The 17,029-nt window shown below is 47.9% G+C and overlaps 1 protein-coding gene across 2 annotated transcripts; it reads right to left on the bottom strand.

Annotated features, from left to right (window-relative positions):
* Nucleotides 1-5,589: 5,589 nt before the first annotated feature.
* LOC128331435 (apoptosis regulator BAX-like) lies at nucleotides 5,590-16,426 on the bottom strand. Of its 2 annotated transcripts, none has more exons than XM_053264843.1 (6): nucleotides 16,106-16,426; nucleotides 13,798-13,852; nucleotides 10,059-10,247; nucleotides 8,195-8,327; nucleotides 7,397-7,489; nucleotides 5,590-5,866 (listed from the first exon to the last, which is right to left on the bottom strand). In XM_053264843.1, the coding sequence occupies exons 1-6, from the start codon at nucleotides 16,194-16,196 to the stop codon at nucleotides 5,831-5,833; spliced, it is 597 nt and encodes a 198-aa protein (XP_053120818.1). In that variant the 5' UTR covers nucleotides 16,197-16,426; the 3' UTR covers nucleotides 5,590-5,830. The 2 variants fall into 2 exon arrangements, with proteins under 2 accessions (XP_053120818.1, XP_053120819.1); XM_053264844.1 differs by lacking the exon at nucleotides 16,106-16,426 and adding an exon at nucleotides 15,848-15,961.
* Nucleotides 16,427-17,029: the final 603 nt, after the last annotated feature.

Genomic DNA, 17,029 nt, shown 5'->3' with positions numbered 1-17,029 from the left:
GGGTATACTGATGGGTCACAAGGCTTGACTCAGTTGTTTCATCACCATGAATCAGCATAATCCAGAGCCATAAAGCATGATGGGGAAGGCCAGGAAGCAGAAAGGAGTGGGGGTGGAATTTAACACCAAGGCTCATGTGAGGCACACCCCAGCAAGATAATGTTTCCACTCAGAAACTGGATTAGCTGGCATCAACTTGTGGAGGTCGAAGACGTGCCATGTTTCCTATCTGGATCTGTGTCCCTTAAGTCTCATATATGAGATATACCCCTCCATCCTCAATAGCCCAGCCTTCCTTTTCAGATTCTGGATCGCTGTGGGAGACTAGAGGGGCTTCTGGATCTTCTGGGGTTGCATGCCTTCACCTTCTGAATCAGCCTGCTTTTATCAACTGCTCAGTCAGCAAAGCCTAGAACATAGGTCCTGGGGCATGGAAGTTATTAATTACTAATTAAGAGCCACTAATAGCCCCAGCAGCTTGCTGATTTGAGAGATTTCTCATTCCTGCGGTCAGACTATGGCCTTAACTCGATGATGCCATCTTTGAGGTTACAACCCTTAATCTTCCCACCATTTTGACTTCATCTCCCAGCCAGTACAGAGGCTTTTGCTGAGTATGGCAGAACGTTTAAGAGCATATTAATGTTTCTCTGCCTTGTAGGAACCTGACGAAGGTTTTAATCAGTGGTCAGCCCATGGACTTGCACAGAGGTGAGCAGGCAAGCCCTTCCCTTTGCCCTACGTGTGTCTCCGCCTGCCCACAGAATTTACCTATTTAGCCTTAAAAGACCCAGAGCCAAGTGCTATGAGGCAGAAGAGAAGAGCAGAGCAAGAAACATTCAGATGGCAGTCCCTGTGTGTGTCTGGCACAAGGTCCCCTCTCACCTGAACCCAGCTGCTTGCAAGGCTCCTTTAAGAGCTGGGCTCCACAACTTTGGCCCTCACGCTGTTTTTGAACTAAACATTGTGCCATCCAGTCGGTGTCGACTCCTGGCAACGACAGAGCCTTGTGGTTTTCTTGGTAGAATACAGGAGGGGTTTACCATTGCCTTCTCCCGCACAGTATGCGATTATGCCTTTCAGCACCTTCCTATATCGCTGCTGCCCAATATTTCCTATATCCGGGGAAACACACCAGTGGGGATTTGGACCAACAGCCTCCTGCTCTCTAGGCAGGCTGCTTCCCCACTGCGCCATTAGGTGGCTGTTTTTGAACCAAACTCCCATCTTAATTCCCAACCACATTGGCTAATGGGGTGATGAGAGTCCAAGTCCAACATCTTCAAAAGTCCAACCACCCTGAGCAATTTTGGAAGGGCGGTATATCAATCAATCAATCAATCAATCAAAAGGGTGGTATATAAATCAATCAATCAGTCAAATAAATAAATAAGAGGCTGAAATTGTTCAACCCTGTTTCAGAGGCAGGATGGGCCTGTTACTGTCATAACTATGGGCTTCGTAATCAGGGGCAGAGCTATTATTGAGCTATTATTGGGCCCACGCTTCCAAAGGGCACGTGCCGCCCTGCCCCCGGGGCCGCATGGCTCACCTCCCCCCCTTGCCAGGGTCAGCCACTCTTGCTGCTGCGCTCCTCTGCGCTCTTGCTCCCTGCTGCCTGCTCCAGCTAGCTTTCTCCTCCCATGCAGCACGTCCAGAGGTGCACCTAGGTAATTTTGGAGCCTGGACCTAAAGACCTTTGGAGGCACCACCACCACCACCACTGCTACAAGTTAAGCCTCATCCCCCCTACAAACACACATATTGTGACACCTGCAGTATTTTTAACACGTGGGTTCTTGAGGACACAAACAGCAACTGAACTCACAAGACTGTAAGAATATAAAACAGGTATATTTACGCCAATATGCATTAGCAGACACATTTCAAGATGCAACTAACATATTCCCATCCCACATATTTCCCCTCTCCTTGCTTTGTCTCTAAAGCAGAAGTCATGCTTGGCCACCCAACATAGGTCACAGTCACACTTGGTCATCAGGCGCAGTGCAACCACACTAGCAGGATAGACTAGAGAGGATTTGGGGGGGGGCAGGGGGTGTGGAGGCCTTGGACTGGCTCAGAAGTCCAGGGGTAAGAGCACCTCTGAGCATGCCATGCTGCCCATCTCCAGAGGCTCATCATGTTCCTGCAGCCTGGTGCTGCTTCCCAGCTGCTTGGGGTTCAAGGCACAAAGTTGGCTGGAGTGCAGTCAGAAGAGCATGCTGTCATCGGGGGCAGGAGCTGCCCATCACCAGGGTAGGAAGTGTGCTGGTACAGCTAGGGAGTGGTGGACTTGGGCAGCCTATGCCCTTGCTACACCACTGTGTGCAATCCCTTTTATTCATGGCCAATGAATTTGGGAACAAGCTGAGACACAGAGCATCCATCTGACAGATAGCCAAATGAACACAAATGAAAAGTTTGTTGATTCAATAATCCCCCTAAATACCCTCAAGGAACTTGCCTATCCCCCGTGAAAGCCTTGGGACTGAAGTCAGGTCCAACTCGCTCAGCATGGTCTACTACACTGACTGGCAGTGGCTCTCCATGGTTTCAAGCAGAAATCTTTGGCAGCCCTACCTAGAGGTGCCAGGGATTAAACCTGGGGCCTTCTGCATGCAAAACAGACGCTCCACAATAGATGGCCATTCCCTCATCCAGATACTCCAGGGATACAGCTGCATGAAAGTGTAATTGCAAACTACTAAAGGTACTTAGACTCTTAAATTTTATACTATTTTCCTACATGAACCAGGCATCTGCAGCAGGGGTCTCAGACCTAGGTCCTTAGATGTTTTGGACTACAGCTCCCATCATCCCCTGCCACAGTGGCCAAACACATTGTGGCTGGTAAAGATGGGAGTTGTAGTCCAACATCATCTAGGGACACAGGTTTGAGAACCCCTGATCTACAGGCAATCATCTGAAACCTTTTGTAATATTGGGGTTCAATGGAACATCTGGAGACATTAGGGTAAGAAGGATGGGTTTCATGGATTGGTGCAAGATTTCTTTAACTAGCACTCATTGAGAAATAGATAACACCACAGAACATATGAAGGTCACTTACCAGATAACTAGGACTCATCACTTTGTTTGAGGAGGGAGGCGGGGAGGGGGGAGAGACTGACAGACTTCTTCCCACTTCCTTAGTGAAACTTTTTTTCTGAATGTGCTAGCATAAATGTTTTTAAATGGCACGGCTTTACTTACTTTTAGTTAATAGTTGACAGGGTACCAAAAGTTAGAGTAAATAAAGTTGTGCCGTCGAGTCGGTGTGGACTCCTGGCGACCACAGAGCCCTGTGGTTTTCTTTGGTAGAATACAGGAGGCGTTTACCATTGCCTCCTCCCACGCAATATGAGACAATGCCTTTCAGCATCTTCCTATATCGCTGCTTTCCGATATAGGTGTTTCCCATAGTTTGGAAAACATATCAGGGGGGTTTGAACCGGCAACCTCTTGCTCACTAGGCAAGTTACTTCACATGGGAAAATTTATTTATTTAATGATATTTATATAATGACTGATATAGATAGATAGGATTCAAGGTGGTTTCTATTGTTCTAATGTTCCGTCTGCTGTTTAATTTAGGGAGGGTCCCATTGCATTAGGAGCATTTTGTGGGCTGCAGACCAGCCAATGGGTGCCTGTAGGCCAAATCTGGTACATTGTCTTTCTAGCTGTCAGTCATTTTTTAACTCTCTTGCCACTTCCTTCTGGTCTTAGCCCTCCCTTCACACACAGGTAAAAGGTGCCTTTTGGCTTCACTGGAAGAAGGGAGGGAAACTTGCCAGGGATATTTCTTCAATGACTTCTGTGCTCCTCGGGATCAGTGGCAACAGCCTGGATCTTTCAAACACAGTAATCCTTGCTCAAGGAAGTTCTCAGTCTTAAATTAACCCCGTAATCCCCATCTTTAACACACCATCCCTGATAAGAACATTGCTGGTTCAGGCACGAGGCCTAACTAGTCCAGCATCCTGTTTCCCACAGTGGCCCACCAAGATGCCTCTGGGAAGCCCAAAAGCAAGAGATGAAGGCATGCCCCCTCTCCTGCTATTGCTTCCCAGCAACTGGTATTCAGGAATCCTGTCTCTGACCCTGGAGAGAGCCTATGACTGTCAAGACTAGTAGCAATTGATAGACTCGGGCCCCTATGAATTAGTCTAAGCCCCTTAGAAAAACATAAAAATGCCAGCTGTGGGAATTGTGCCTCTGCCACCAAAAGGCATAGGGCAAAGAGGATGCAGCAGTAGCCCTCCCTACTTGCAGCTTTGCTGGGTATTTTGCCCACCCTCTTATGTTGCCTAGCCACCTAATGGCGCAGCGGAGAAATGACTTGATTATCAAGCCAAAGGTTGCCGGTTCGAATCCTTGCTGGTATCGGGGAGCAGCGATATAGGAAGATGCTGAAAGGCATCATCTCATACTGCGCAGGAGGAGGCAATGGTAAACTACCAAAAGACAACCACAGGGCTCTGTGTTCACCAGGAGTCGAAACCAACTCGATGGCACACTTTACCTTTACCTTGTGTTGCCTGCTTTAGCAAACAGAGCTGTAATTTTGGGCCCTCATTTTGCCCCATAGCAAGCTGGAGAAGAGAGCAGGTGAGAGGCCTGAGTGGGGACCAGGAGAAGCATCCTCTTTCACTGGCTGGGAGGTTTTAAAAGTCCAGCCCATGATTTCCCAGTCAAGGACTGGAAATTACCCTATTTATTTATGCCTGAGTTCCCACTCAGAAGTTTTGCATCTCTCCTGCCCCCTCCAAAGCCAATGAAGAACAGGTCAAAGATTTGTGGGACATGTGTGTGTGCATGCAGAATTATAGGATATAGGAACCCTGGTCAAAACGTCGTTTTCTAGGAGGGTCACTTTGAAGAGGGTTGTGGGTGCATGGGAGGAACTTGCTTCTAACATCTCCCACAGAGTGGTCTGCCAAGAAGACCCACACCACAGCTGTCAGTCCCTTCTTCACACTTCTTTCACTTTTGAGGGCCAATTAATACTCTTCTGAAGATCTCATTTGGTTCTGGTGCCTCCAGTTTTAAACATCTACTGAACTGCAGAATAGTTATCCTGTTTGAACCTCACAACAACCCTGAGAGGTAGGTTGGGCAGGGCTGCGTGTCCGGTGTGCTATGTTCTACACCAAACTGACTCTCAAGCAGGGGTGTAACTATAACAAGGCAAGGGGAGACAGTTATCTGGGGGCCCAATGCACAAGCCCCCCCCCCCCGAGGCAAGTCACATGCCTAACTCCCCCAGCCACGTACCCACCTGGGCTTCCTTCAGTTGTATTCATACTCCAAAACTGATGTGAGTGTTAAGACCTGGAGCTACCAGAACAGCATGTCTTTCTCTAGTACCATTAAATGACTTGCATCATCCACAATTTTACTATGCTTTTTTAACCACTATTCAGCCTCATTTAAGATTTCTTTACTTCATGAGCTGAGCTTCAGTGAGAGGGGAATATTTTAAAATCTTGTCTCTGGGCCCACTCCAACCTTGCTACGCCCCTGCTCTCAAGATGAAAGTTTCACAATTTATTATTTTGGTCAGGGAAGAGCAAAATGCCTCTGAAGGATATCAAGATATTTTTTGTATTTAACTTTAAAAAAAAAATAAAAATCACACATTTCCCAGTATACATGATTCTTCCCTTCATTTTGTCCTCACAAAAACCATGTAAGTTAGGCTGAGAGATAGAGACTTTGTGGCCAACAGGGATTTCAACCCAGGTGTCTCCAGTAACAGTCTATCCTCCCAGGCGTGCAAATGCACTAGAATGTAATGTTGGTGATGTTCCACAATCTCTCTCCTCTATCTTGAAAAAGGGTTGTAGCGAAACATAGCAGTCTGCAAAGCAATAGCAAGAATTGAGACAATAGCAAGAACGGAGACATTGAGACAAATAACTGATACTGATATTACATTAGCAGGGCAAAAGGATACAAATGTTGCCAAAGCAACATTAAAATTGATTCAAAGATATTTCTGCAGGGACCTGGGGGTTGTGTGGAAGGGAGAGGTGTCTTCCCATCTAGGAGGTACCACAGCCTCAGGGTTTGGGGGAAACACATCTATGTTGTCTGCTGAACTCTGCTGACTGAATTCAGGCTCCTGTTTATTAACAGGGTTTTCATATGGCTCCCTGGCAGGTCTCTTAATGCAGGCCTGCAGCAGGGACTGTCCTAAGTTCTCCACATATGGACACAACTTGGCTTTACAGAATGTGGGTTGTCGATGGAACAGTAATGTTCTGAAATGACTGAGATTCCCTGGAAAGAGTAGACAATTTGCAGTGTCTCAAAAGAGCTGTGGAGATTCATCCTTATGTGACAGATATGGTGAGTCTGCCCCCAGTTGGATCTGTTGGGAAATGATTACAAATGGTTTTAAAGGCTCCAAAGTGCTCTATGGGCTCTAGCAGCTTTCCAGCACAAAATAGGCAAATGCAAACCTCCAAACAGAATCATTATTATGGGGCAGTGTCCCCTGTAACAGATGTTGCTGACTACAACTCCCAGCATCCCCAGCCAAAGGCTATTGCAGATGGGGATGTTAGGAGTTTTAGTCAACAACATCTTTGAATCCTTGTTACAGGGAGCGCTGCTAAGGGGTAATTTAAAAGCCAGTTTCAGTCAATGGGAATCGAGAGTACTCTTTTTCGGAAGGACAGAAGAAGAGTCTTTCTGCCTACTTAAATTGTTTTTAACCCAATAAGGTGCACTCCCTTCTTACTGAACCACCAACGGCCATTTTGGACAAGCAACAGCTGCAACGCTCACTTTGTTGGTGAGCCAGTGTGGTGTAGTGGTTAGAGTGCTGGACTAAGACCAGGGAGACCCGAGTTCAAATCCCCATTCAGCCATGATACTTGCTGGGTGACTCTGGGCCAGTCACTTCCCTCTCAGCCTAACCTCCTTCACAGGGTGGGTTGTTGTGAAGAGAAACTTAACTATTTTCACTGCTCTGGGCTCCTTGGAGAAAGAGCAGAATATATATGTAAAATACACACACACACACAAACACACAATGCATGAGCAGAATGAAGTCATGCGGAGAGAGCCTACTCTGGTGTCACCAGAGGATGTCCCTTAATTGTGTGAGGGGGGTATTCATCTGAATCGCCCATCTATGTGCATTCCAAAACCCTGCTTTACAGGGATTTAACTGCATCCTCACATAGTGAAGGGATGCCTGCCCCTGACAGTGCATCAGGACATTATTGCTAGCAATAAACACACAGCGGGAGTGACTTCCTTTAACAACGCCATCCTCCAGTGACATCAGGACAGGGGTACTCTCGGCATGACCCTGATCTGCTCGCATGCCTGTGTATGTCTGAACTGGCCCAGAGCCGCCACGCAGATGCACCACACTCACCCAGCCTCCCTGCTGCTCGATCCAGACAGCCAGGCGCTCTTGTAAGAAGCCCATGGCCCAATCAATCACACGAGAGAACCAGTCGGGACTAGACTAAAGGTAGGGAAAGAAAGAGAATCAGAAGAGCACTGAGAAAAAGTCCAATCAAAGGGCACTTAAAAGAAAAACCAATGCAGTATACCGTAAGATTGTGTGTGCTGGAGCCCACTTGATCAGATGGATTAAGTATGTAGGGGGTGGGGGGAAATGGTACAATGGTACATTTAAAGAAAAAAAGGGTTGGGATTTTTTACCCTTGTGAAAAAACTTTTAAAAATGGGCTGACATCCAAACTAAAATACTCCTGAATAGCCCTATTGAAATCAAATTGTCCTGGAGAGTTAGGCCCAAGATCCTAATCAAGTTGAAGATTTCTCTTCAGATAGAAACCCTCCCTCTGAGGGTTAGCCCTCTGGTCTACATATTTATTTAGTCAATCACTTTTGAACCTCGCCCTTCAGGGCAGCTGATGTTTCCCCATTTTATCCTCACAACAACCCTGTGAGGTAGGTTAGGCACAAAAGGATATGGCCCAAGTTATTCGCATGAGTTTTGTGGCTGACAGACAGCAACTCGATGGCCTAAATATCCCCCAGTTTAACTGGGCCCAGCAGGCCTCTAAATTTTTAGCCTGCTCCTAGAAGACAGTGCTGGAATAAAGAGCACAACCACATTCAAATATCCATCAGATAATTCCTGTTCATGGTTAAGAAAGCTCCCCTTCCAGAGGGACAGTGCATCCTGTCTCCCCATTTGTACCTGGGCAATTACTCTGTATGTAAAATAGAAGAAAGTGACGATCCGGCCCCAGTTGATCCCAGTGGCAAACGTGTGCTCAGAGACTTCAGCCAGCGCTCTGAGTGGGTCTTCACCAGCGACACTTTGTACCATGCTGCAAGGAGAGAGTGGCATCAACAGGCAGAGTGGGGTGACCCATATTTAAGAAGATCTAGTAGAGCTGACCCTTATTTAAGGAAATTTAATATAGTTGTGTACGTGTTTGCCCTTGAATTGATTGTCTTTGACTAAAATCCATGTGGTTTGCCAATGGCCTGGAAAAGACATATTGGAAACATGGTCTCCCATGATGAGAATGACCCTGGGGAGCCATTCTCATGGGAATAGGGAGCCACTGGCTCATGCTCAAGCAGAGGAGAGTGAAAGCCTTTTCTGTCATTTAAAATGATAATATTTTGCTTTCACTTTAAGAACAAACCATGGTTCCACATTATGTACAAACTCAGAGAATGGCCATTTGAACCTGCCCTTGATTTAGAACAAACCAGGATATGAAACCAAGATCAAACCATGGCTTGATATCCCGGCTTGTTCTAAGCCTAGAGAGTTAACAAATGGCTGTTCTCTGAGTTTGTACATAATGTGGAACCATGTTCTTAAAGTGAAAGCAAAATCTTTCACTCTCCTTCTCTTATGCATGAAGAGCACATCCAAGGCTCCAAGCACATCTATAGTATTTTAGTTGTAGTAGTTATATGTGAAACAGGAAATCACAGTTACCGTATGGCTTAACTTGTTTAACTTAAATGTAGTTAACTTTATTAGTCTTATTTCATATTGTATCTTTTTTAATGTTGTGAGCCACCCTGAGCAATAGTGTATTGGAGGAGTGGGGATAAAGACGTTAATTAATTTAATTAATTAATTAATTAATTAATTAATTTAATTTAACTTGGCCAGAGTATTTTAAATTGACAAAACAAGTGTGCATACTCAGAATCTCTTACAGGTAAGGCATAACTATCATTATTATTTATATAGTGCCATCCATATATAAGGTGTTTTCCAAAAATGAGCCTCTGAACAGGTTCGAACACTGAGTGGGTTCGAGGTTCAAAGGTGTGTGGGGGGCGTGTCTCGCTTTAAGGGCAGTGGAGGATGCAGTTACTCCTCCCCTTGCTTTCCCCCCACCAGCGCTCGGTTTTGGTAAAAGTCTTTGGAGTGGCAGTGTACCTCCCTGCCTCCCCTCCCCTCCTCTTTGGCCAGAAGTGGCCGGAAGTATCAGGCACACACACGCGATCGCAATGTGCGCGAGTGCGTGTGCGATACTTCTGGCCAAAGAGGAGGAAGGAGCGACAGGGAGATACACTGCCACCCCAAAGGCTTTTACCAAAACCAAGCACTGGTGGGGGGAAGGGGTAAGTGCACCCTGCTCCGCCCTTAAAGCGAGAGCCCCCACCCCCTCAAGCCACCCCTGCCTGGTTCCATGCACATCCCTACCAGGGGTCATCCTATGAAACCGATTGCCAAGACATTTAGGACTGGCAAAAGGAAGTACTTTTTCACACAATGCATAATTAACCTCTGGAATTCTCTGCCACAAGACGTGGTGACAGCCAACAACCTGGATGGCTTTAAGAGGGGTTTAGATAAATTCACAGAGGACAGGTCTATCAATGGCTACTAGGTCTGTGGGCGAAGGCCACCTTCAGCCTCAGAGGCAGGATGCCTCTAAATACCAGTTGCAGGGGAGTAACAGCAGAAGAGAGGGCATGCCCTCACCTCTTGCCTGTGGGCTTCCCAGGAGCATCTGGTTAGCCACTGTGTGAAAGAGGATGCTGGACTAGATGGGCCTTGGGCCTGATTCAGCAGAGCACATTTTTACCTGTTGATTTCCGGCTCATTGCTGAGTTCCTGCCATATACGGAGCATCCATTCCCGCAGTGAAGTGATCTGGGGTGAATCTGGTATGTCTTCCCCATCCAGTTGCTCCGTAAGTGTGTTTTCCCCACCTAGTTGTTCCCCTGTGGCTGCATGTTGACCTCCGAATTTCTGCCAGAGAGACTTTATGAACCTTTAAGAGAAGGGCAGAGGTGCATTAAATGGGGTACTCTGAAAAAGGGAAGCTTAGTGCATATTGATTTGTTTGTGGGGGTTTTTGTTATTACATTTCTATACATCAAATAGCTCTGGGCAGTTTACAAGATCAAAACAAAATATAATCATTTAAAAATCAAACTTAAAACCATAAGATCTAAACAATTCAAACACAGTTTAAAACAGTTAAAACAATTTTAAAACTCTGGAAAACCAGACCAAAAAAATAGGTTTGAAGGGCTCTCTTAAAAGCCAGTAATTATTCTTAACCATGAATTTCTACGGGGAGTGCATTCCACAACCCAGGAGCAGCTACAGAGTAAATCCAGTCCCGCCAGAAGAGATGGACCTCTCCAGATGATCTCTACATGCAGTGGCGATTATACAGAAGAAGGCGCTCTCTAAGGTAACCTGGACCTAAGCCATTCAGGGCTTTAAAGGTAATAACCAATACTTTGTATTTTGCCTAGAAATGTATCGGCAGCCAGTGCAGCTGTTTACTGTAAGTACAGGCATAATATATTCTCTCGGGGTTACCCCAGAGACCAATCTGGCTGCCACATTTTGAACTGACTAAAGTTTCTGAACTACATACAGGTACAAAGGCAGACCAATGTAGAGCACATTGCAATAGTCAAGTCTGGAGGTTACCAGCTGATGCATAACTGTTTTGAGACCATTCTCTTGAAGGAATGGACACAGCTGTTGAATCAGCGTAAGCTGATAAAAGGCACTCCTAGCCATAGCCTCCACCTGAGATACCAGAGTGAGGCCTGGATCTAAGAGCACCCTCAAACTGTGTACCTGTTCCTTCTAGGGGACTGTAACCCCATCCAATACAGGAAGATCTATCCCACAATTCCGATCCCCCACGATAAGCACCTCTGTCTTGCTTGGATTCAGCTTCAATTTGTTATCCCTCATCCAGCCCATTACTGCCTGTAGGCAGGCATTTAGTGTGAATGCCATTTCCTGATGATGTTAAGGGGAAATAGATTTGGGTGTCATCAGCATAATGATAATACCCTGGCCTGCACCAAATCCCCTGATGACCTCACCCAGCAGTTTCATTTGGATATTAAAAAAGCATTGGTGACAGAATGGAGCCCTGAGTGACTCCATGTTTTATTGCTGTAAACTGCCTAGAGATGTTGACAGTGAGCGGTATACAAATATGTTAAATAATGATAATAGCTCCTTTTGGAAGAGCAACTATCACCAAGCGCCACCATCTGGAATCTACCAGAGAGAAAGGAGCGGAACCAGTGTGAAGCTGTTCCTCCTATCCCCAACTCTCCTAGGTGATCCAGAAGGATACCATGGCTGCTGGTATCAAAAGCCACTGAGAGATCCAAAAGAACCAGCAGAGTCACACTCCCTCTGTCGATTCCCTGGCAGAGGTCATCCATCGGGCTGACCGAGGCTGTCTCAACCCCACTGCCAGCTCTAAAGCAAATCTGGAATAAATCTAGATAAGCTGTTTCCTCCAACCCGGGATAACACAATGTGCACAGACCAAAATTTCTTCTTTGTTGCATGCACTGCCACCGCATAGGCCTTCAGATGGGCTCTTATGCTGCGTCTTGTCAGATTTGAGCCAGGTTCTCCTCCACTTGCATTCCAGTCATGCCTACCTTGCTGCTTCAGTCCCTGTAAGTCTTCTGAATACCATGGGTTCATCTGTGAAGCAGTTCGGAGGGGACGCTTAGGAATGATTGTGTCTACTGCCCTGGTGAGCTTCCTCTTCCAGGGACCCACCAAGGCATCAACAGAATCACCAGCAGAACCAACACTAAAACCCTCCAAGGTTTTTTTGAATCCTACTGGATCCAACAGCCTTCTTGGGTGGACCATTCTAACAGGTTCAGCACTCCTGCAGGGGTGAATTGTGACTGTGAAACCAACCTTAACCAGGTGGTGGTCCATCCATGACAACAGGGAAACTACAGGATCCCCAACCCATGGAACACCCCCACTCGCCACGATCTGAACAAAAGACCAAATCAAGTGTGTGGCCGGCAACATGTGTTGGACCTGAAATTAATTGGGATAGGCCCATAATTGCCATGTCCGCTATGAACTCCTGAGCTGCACCAGACAAGCCAGCCCCAAAGTGGACACTGAAATCCCCCGACACTAAAATTCTAGGTGACTCCAGAACCAACTCAGACACCAACTCCATCAGTTGGGCAGGGGTGTAGAAGGTACACGAGCAGAATCCCTAATCTATCTCTAGTCCCGAGCCTAAGAAATACACACTCAATATAAGTCAACTGTCTCACAGGGACCCAGCTAAGGGAGATGTTATTCTTCTGGACCACAACCACTCCACCCGCTTTCTGCCCACTTCCCCTAACCTGCTCCACAACAGAATATCCTGGCGGGAGATGCTGGGCCCAAACTTGCCTCCCGCAACCAGATCTCAGTTATACAGGCCAGGTTGGCACCCTCGTCCACAATCAAGTCATGGATGATTTTGTTCTTATTCTGAACCAACCTAGCATTACAGGGGAGCATTGCTAGGCTCTGTGGGTAGCTGGAACTGCTCCCCAAGACCTGAGAGCTGACAGGGCAGCCAGAAGTGGAAACAGTAACGAGATCGCTAAGATCCCTTCCCCTGGAGCGGCCTAATGCCCTGCCAGCACAACTCTTCTATTCCCCACCACGACAGTCAGAGAGCTGCAAAGTGCCCCCCCCACACACACACATTACACATTACCGCCTCCACAAGAGAGCCCAAACTCATATGTGTGTGTTTGTGACCACTTATGTGTGTGTTTGTGACCACTTATAGATGTCTGGCACAACCCAATAAAACAGAGGAGTAGCCCAAGCCCTCAAACGCAGCAGCCTGATTTCATAAGTGTTGACTTTCAGACCTCTAGGTGGGAAACACGACTTCAGTTTGTCTCTAGCAGCATTGCCCCCAGATTATAGTTAGCACAAAAGAGAGTCATCACATCTTGTGGCAGAAAATTCCAGGATATCACTACTGTTCTCTCTCAGCCTACCCTACCTCACAGGGTTGTTGTGAGGAAAAGGGTGGGGGGGGAGAAGAGAACCATGTGTGCCACCCTACACTCCTTATCTAACCTTGATTCCCCAGATGCTGTTAGACTACAACTCCCATCTTTCCTTTGATGGGAGTTGTAGTCCAGTAATATCAGGAACCCAAGGTTGGGAGCCCCTGCCTTAAGATGAAAGTTAGGATAAAAATACAGTTAATAAATAGCACTTGTAGGCTTCGGAGCCACCTAATGGTGCAGCGGGGAAATGTCTTGCCTAGCAAGCATGAGGCTGCCAGTTCAAATCCCCAGTGGTATGTTCCCCAGACTATAGGGAACACCTATATTGGGCAGTAGCAATATAGGAAGATGCTGAAAGGCATCATGTCATACTGTGTGGGAGGTGGCAATGGTCAACCCCCCCTGTATTCTACCGAAGAAAAAACACAGGGCTCTGTGGTCGCCAGGAGTCGACACCGACTCAACGGAACACTTTACCTTTAGACTGCAGATGTTACCTACCCAAGAAGCAGGGCTTTTCCGATGCGAAGAATGTACGGGAGATTTTCAGAAATTGCTGGATGAGAAAGAGAGGACAAGGAGTTTGATTTTTATCACATCCCAAGATTCTGTTCTCAGAGGACCTGATAGTTCTCTCTTTCCTGCTATCCTGGCGGCGGGGGGGGGGGGTGGGGGGCGGTTCCCAGCCTGTGGCACTCCAGATGCTGCTGAGCCACAACTCCTCCTATCATCCTTAACTCTAATTAATTGTGGATGGAGGTGATGGGAACTGTAGTCCAGCAACAACTTGGGTACCACAGGTTGGTAAGCCCTGTGCTATCCCTCCAGCCTAGAGACCCCAGAGGTCCTGGCTCTCAACACCATTGTCTCCCTTCCATATACTTTGGAACGGAATAAATCAAAACCTCCACACCCCACACACCCCAGCCATGCCATGCAGTATAAGTTTAGAGGCCATAGACCTGTGTAGGGAAACTATTTCAGGGATATACTCAAAGGAATGATACCAAACAGCCATGGTGGAAGGGGACCACATCCTACCCACAAGTGCAGCATAACCACCATTAATACTGGCCTACCTCACAAAGCTCTTGGATCACTGGATAATATATGTGATGTTCTGCTTCTGAAATCTCAGGGCATTCCAACAGGCACTTGAAAATACATTCAGCGTTGCTTGTATGCTTCCTCCTCAGTGGCTAGTAGAAGCAGGGTGTGTGTGTGTGTGTGTGTGTGTGTGCGCGCGCAGCAGTTTCCCTGGGAGAATTGGCATAGTGGGGAATGGTTAGATTACCCCATACTGCCATCCTTATCCAAATCAGGGGTCCCTGAAGCCACTTTTATGAAAATAAAATTAAGTTGGGAGATTCAATCAGGAACACCCACATACCTCAGTGGTAGAGCATCTGTTGCACAAGCAGCAGGTCCCAGGATCCATCCCTGGGGCTGGGAGAGACTCCTGCCTGAACCCTTGGAGAGCTGCTGCCAGTAAGTGTAGACAACACTGAGCCCAATGGACTGACTCTGTATCAGGCAGCTTCCTATGTTCCTGCCTGGTTACATTTATCCTTCAGTCTAGTGCAATATCTGTTTGGCTATTTGGTAAGCAATCAGGCCTCCTTGTTGTAATGCAGAGGTAGCCAACCTGAGGCTCGCCAGCGGTTTTTGGACTACAACTCCCATTACTCTCTGCTACAATGAACTGCAGCGGGAAATGGTGGGAGTTGTAGTCCAACATCAGCTGCAGAGCCTCAGGCTGACCAAACTTGTTCTAATGTGCGTCATTGGCCATTTGGGGGAAAAACCAAAAACCTTTCCTTTTTTAGGGAAATCAGGAAGGAGTAGCTGTCCCCTGAGTGGGGGGGTGAGGTCGGGCCGGCTTTCCTGTCATCATGTCCCGCGGCTTCTATGCAATTATTCTGGGCCACGGGAAGATGCTCCTGATAGCCACCACCAGGCTGAGATACCAGAAGAGTCTTGTGTGTGGCACTTTAAATGCCGCCACGGTTAGTGTGGCAACTCACCCCCCCCCCCGCGCTTTTTCAGAAGGGGTTGCTACAAGAACCTTGGCGGCGCGGTTTCTAAAGTGCCACACAAGACTTTCTGTTGTTTGCTCTGCCCGGGCATCTTAGCTTGCCGAAGCAGCTGGCGCGATCAGGAGCATCTTCCAGTGGTCCGGAACAACTGCATAGATAGAAGTCGCGGGGCGTGATGAAGGGGCCTTTTGTGGGTTCCAGCCCACACTCTTTCCCATGAACTAAGCTGCAAAAAGCAACCGATGTGTTAGGCAGCAGGAAGGGTGTCACAGGACCAGGGTTTTTGCTGCAACAAACGAACGGGGCCACCAGGCCAGAGAGAAAGAGGCTTCTCAGCAGGCTTAAACCCCAACACTTTATTAAGCAGCACCGGACGGCTCTCAACTGAAACTCCCGCCGCGCCCTACGCTAGAAGTGAAAGTAGAAGAACCAGAACTCCAGCCTCTCGTCTCTCCCCCACTTTCGGACATCGCCCCCAAGACCCAGCTCTTGCCATTCTCGGCCCACCCTCCTACCTGACTGGACACGGGATGGTGGGCTTGGGCCGCCCTCTACCTCCCGGGCAGCCATCCCGAAGCACAGGCAGCAACGGGCTCCGCCTCTTCGGTTCCGAGGCCTCCCCAAATGACGCCTCCCGCCCAGCCCACGCCGCTCGCCAGAGAGAATGGAGCAAGTTCTAGGAGGCGCCCGGGCCGTAGAAGAGACGGGATTCCTGTCTGCCCTGCCCTCCCCCCGCTTATTATTATTATTATTGTTATTTTTTAAAGGCTTACGTTTGTGCGCTTCCTTTTTTAACCGGGAAAATAACTGCCAGTAAACGCGACCCACTGAAACCAGATAGCCACACAGTGCAAACAAAGACATTTGTAGAACGGGTCATGCTGCAAGAGAAACCGAAACCCTGTCGGTCCTCAGCTTATGCCCAATACACCTTCATGCTGGGGCCTGAGCCGGTTCAGACCCTACGGCTTGTTCGTCCGTCCTCCACCTGCCTCCGGTTTCTGTTCCAGAAATCTAATATGTGGGGCACACAGAGCTTGCCCACCCACAACTGCACTTTGAATCTTCTTCGGACTGTGCCCCCTCTCGATGTCCCCCGCCCTTTCTTTCTGGTGGTGCTGCCTCCGGGCATCACAGGAAGAGGCTTGACAAGTCGCGACATCCTCCACAGGCCTTCCAAAGCCCTCCCAGTGGGTCCTGGTCGTTAGAAGTGCACCTGGGTGATTTTGGAGCCTGGACCTAAAGACCTTTGGAGCACCCCCCCTCCCACCAGCATCATTTCTTAACAGGTAGGTTCTTGAAGGCACAAACCACACCACCCAGGACAGACTAAAGATGATTTGGGGGCCCCCAGGGGAGGCCCTGGACTTTGGCCCCAAAGTCCAGGGGTAGGAGCACCTCTGGATCCAGTAATCACTTGTTGGGGCTGTTCATCCATATGGCTCCTAAACAACAGCTCTAAATACATGTTTAAACAAGTATTTGAAGCATAGGAGTCGTTCAGATGAACAGCCCACACCAGGGGTGTGTCTAATTGAGCAGATGGGTTCAAAGAACCCAGGCCCTCAGCTCTTCTCCCTATTTCCTTCATTATCTCCCTTTCTCCAAGGGGCCACCAGGGAGAGGAGTGAACATGGGCCCCCTCTCCCCTAGCCCCCACCCCCTATGATTGAGGGATGCACAGGAAGGGCATTGGG

Source organism: Hemicordylus capensis, chromosome 6 (genome assembly GCF_027244095.1).
Source record: "Hemicordylus capensis ecotype Gifberg chromosome 6, rHemCap1.1.pri, whole genome shotgun sequence".
NCBI classification, from domain to species: domain Eukaryota; kingdom Metazoa; phylum Chordata; class Lepidosauria; order Squamata; family Cordylidae; genus Hemicordylus; species Hemicordylus capensis.
This window is presented reverse-complemented; position numbering and strand designations above follow the sequence as displayed.

What these genes read in the sequence shown, in the direction of transcription:
- LOC128331435 (XM_053264843.1), bottom strand. Translation starts at nt 16,196, where the DNA reads ATGTCTTTGTTTGCACTGTGTGGCTATCTGGTTTCAGTGGGTCGCGTT. An exon ending in GGAAAAGCCCTGCTTCTTGG is followed by an intron (nt 10,248 to 13,797) that starts GTAGGTAACATC and finishes CTTCTCTTAAAG; the next exon opens with GTTCATAAAGTCTCTCTGGC. An exon ending in CATACAGAGTAATTGCCCAG is followed by an intron (nt 7,490 to 8,194) that starts GTACAAATGGGG and finishes CCCTACCTTTAG; the next exon opens with TCTAGTCCCGACTGGTTCTC.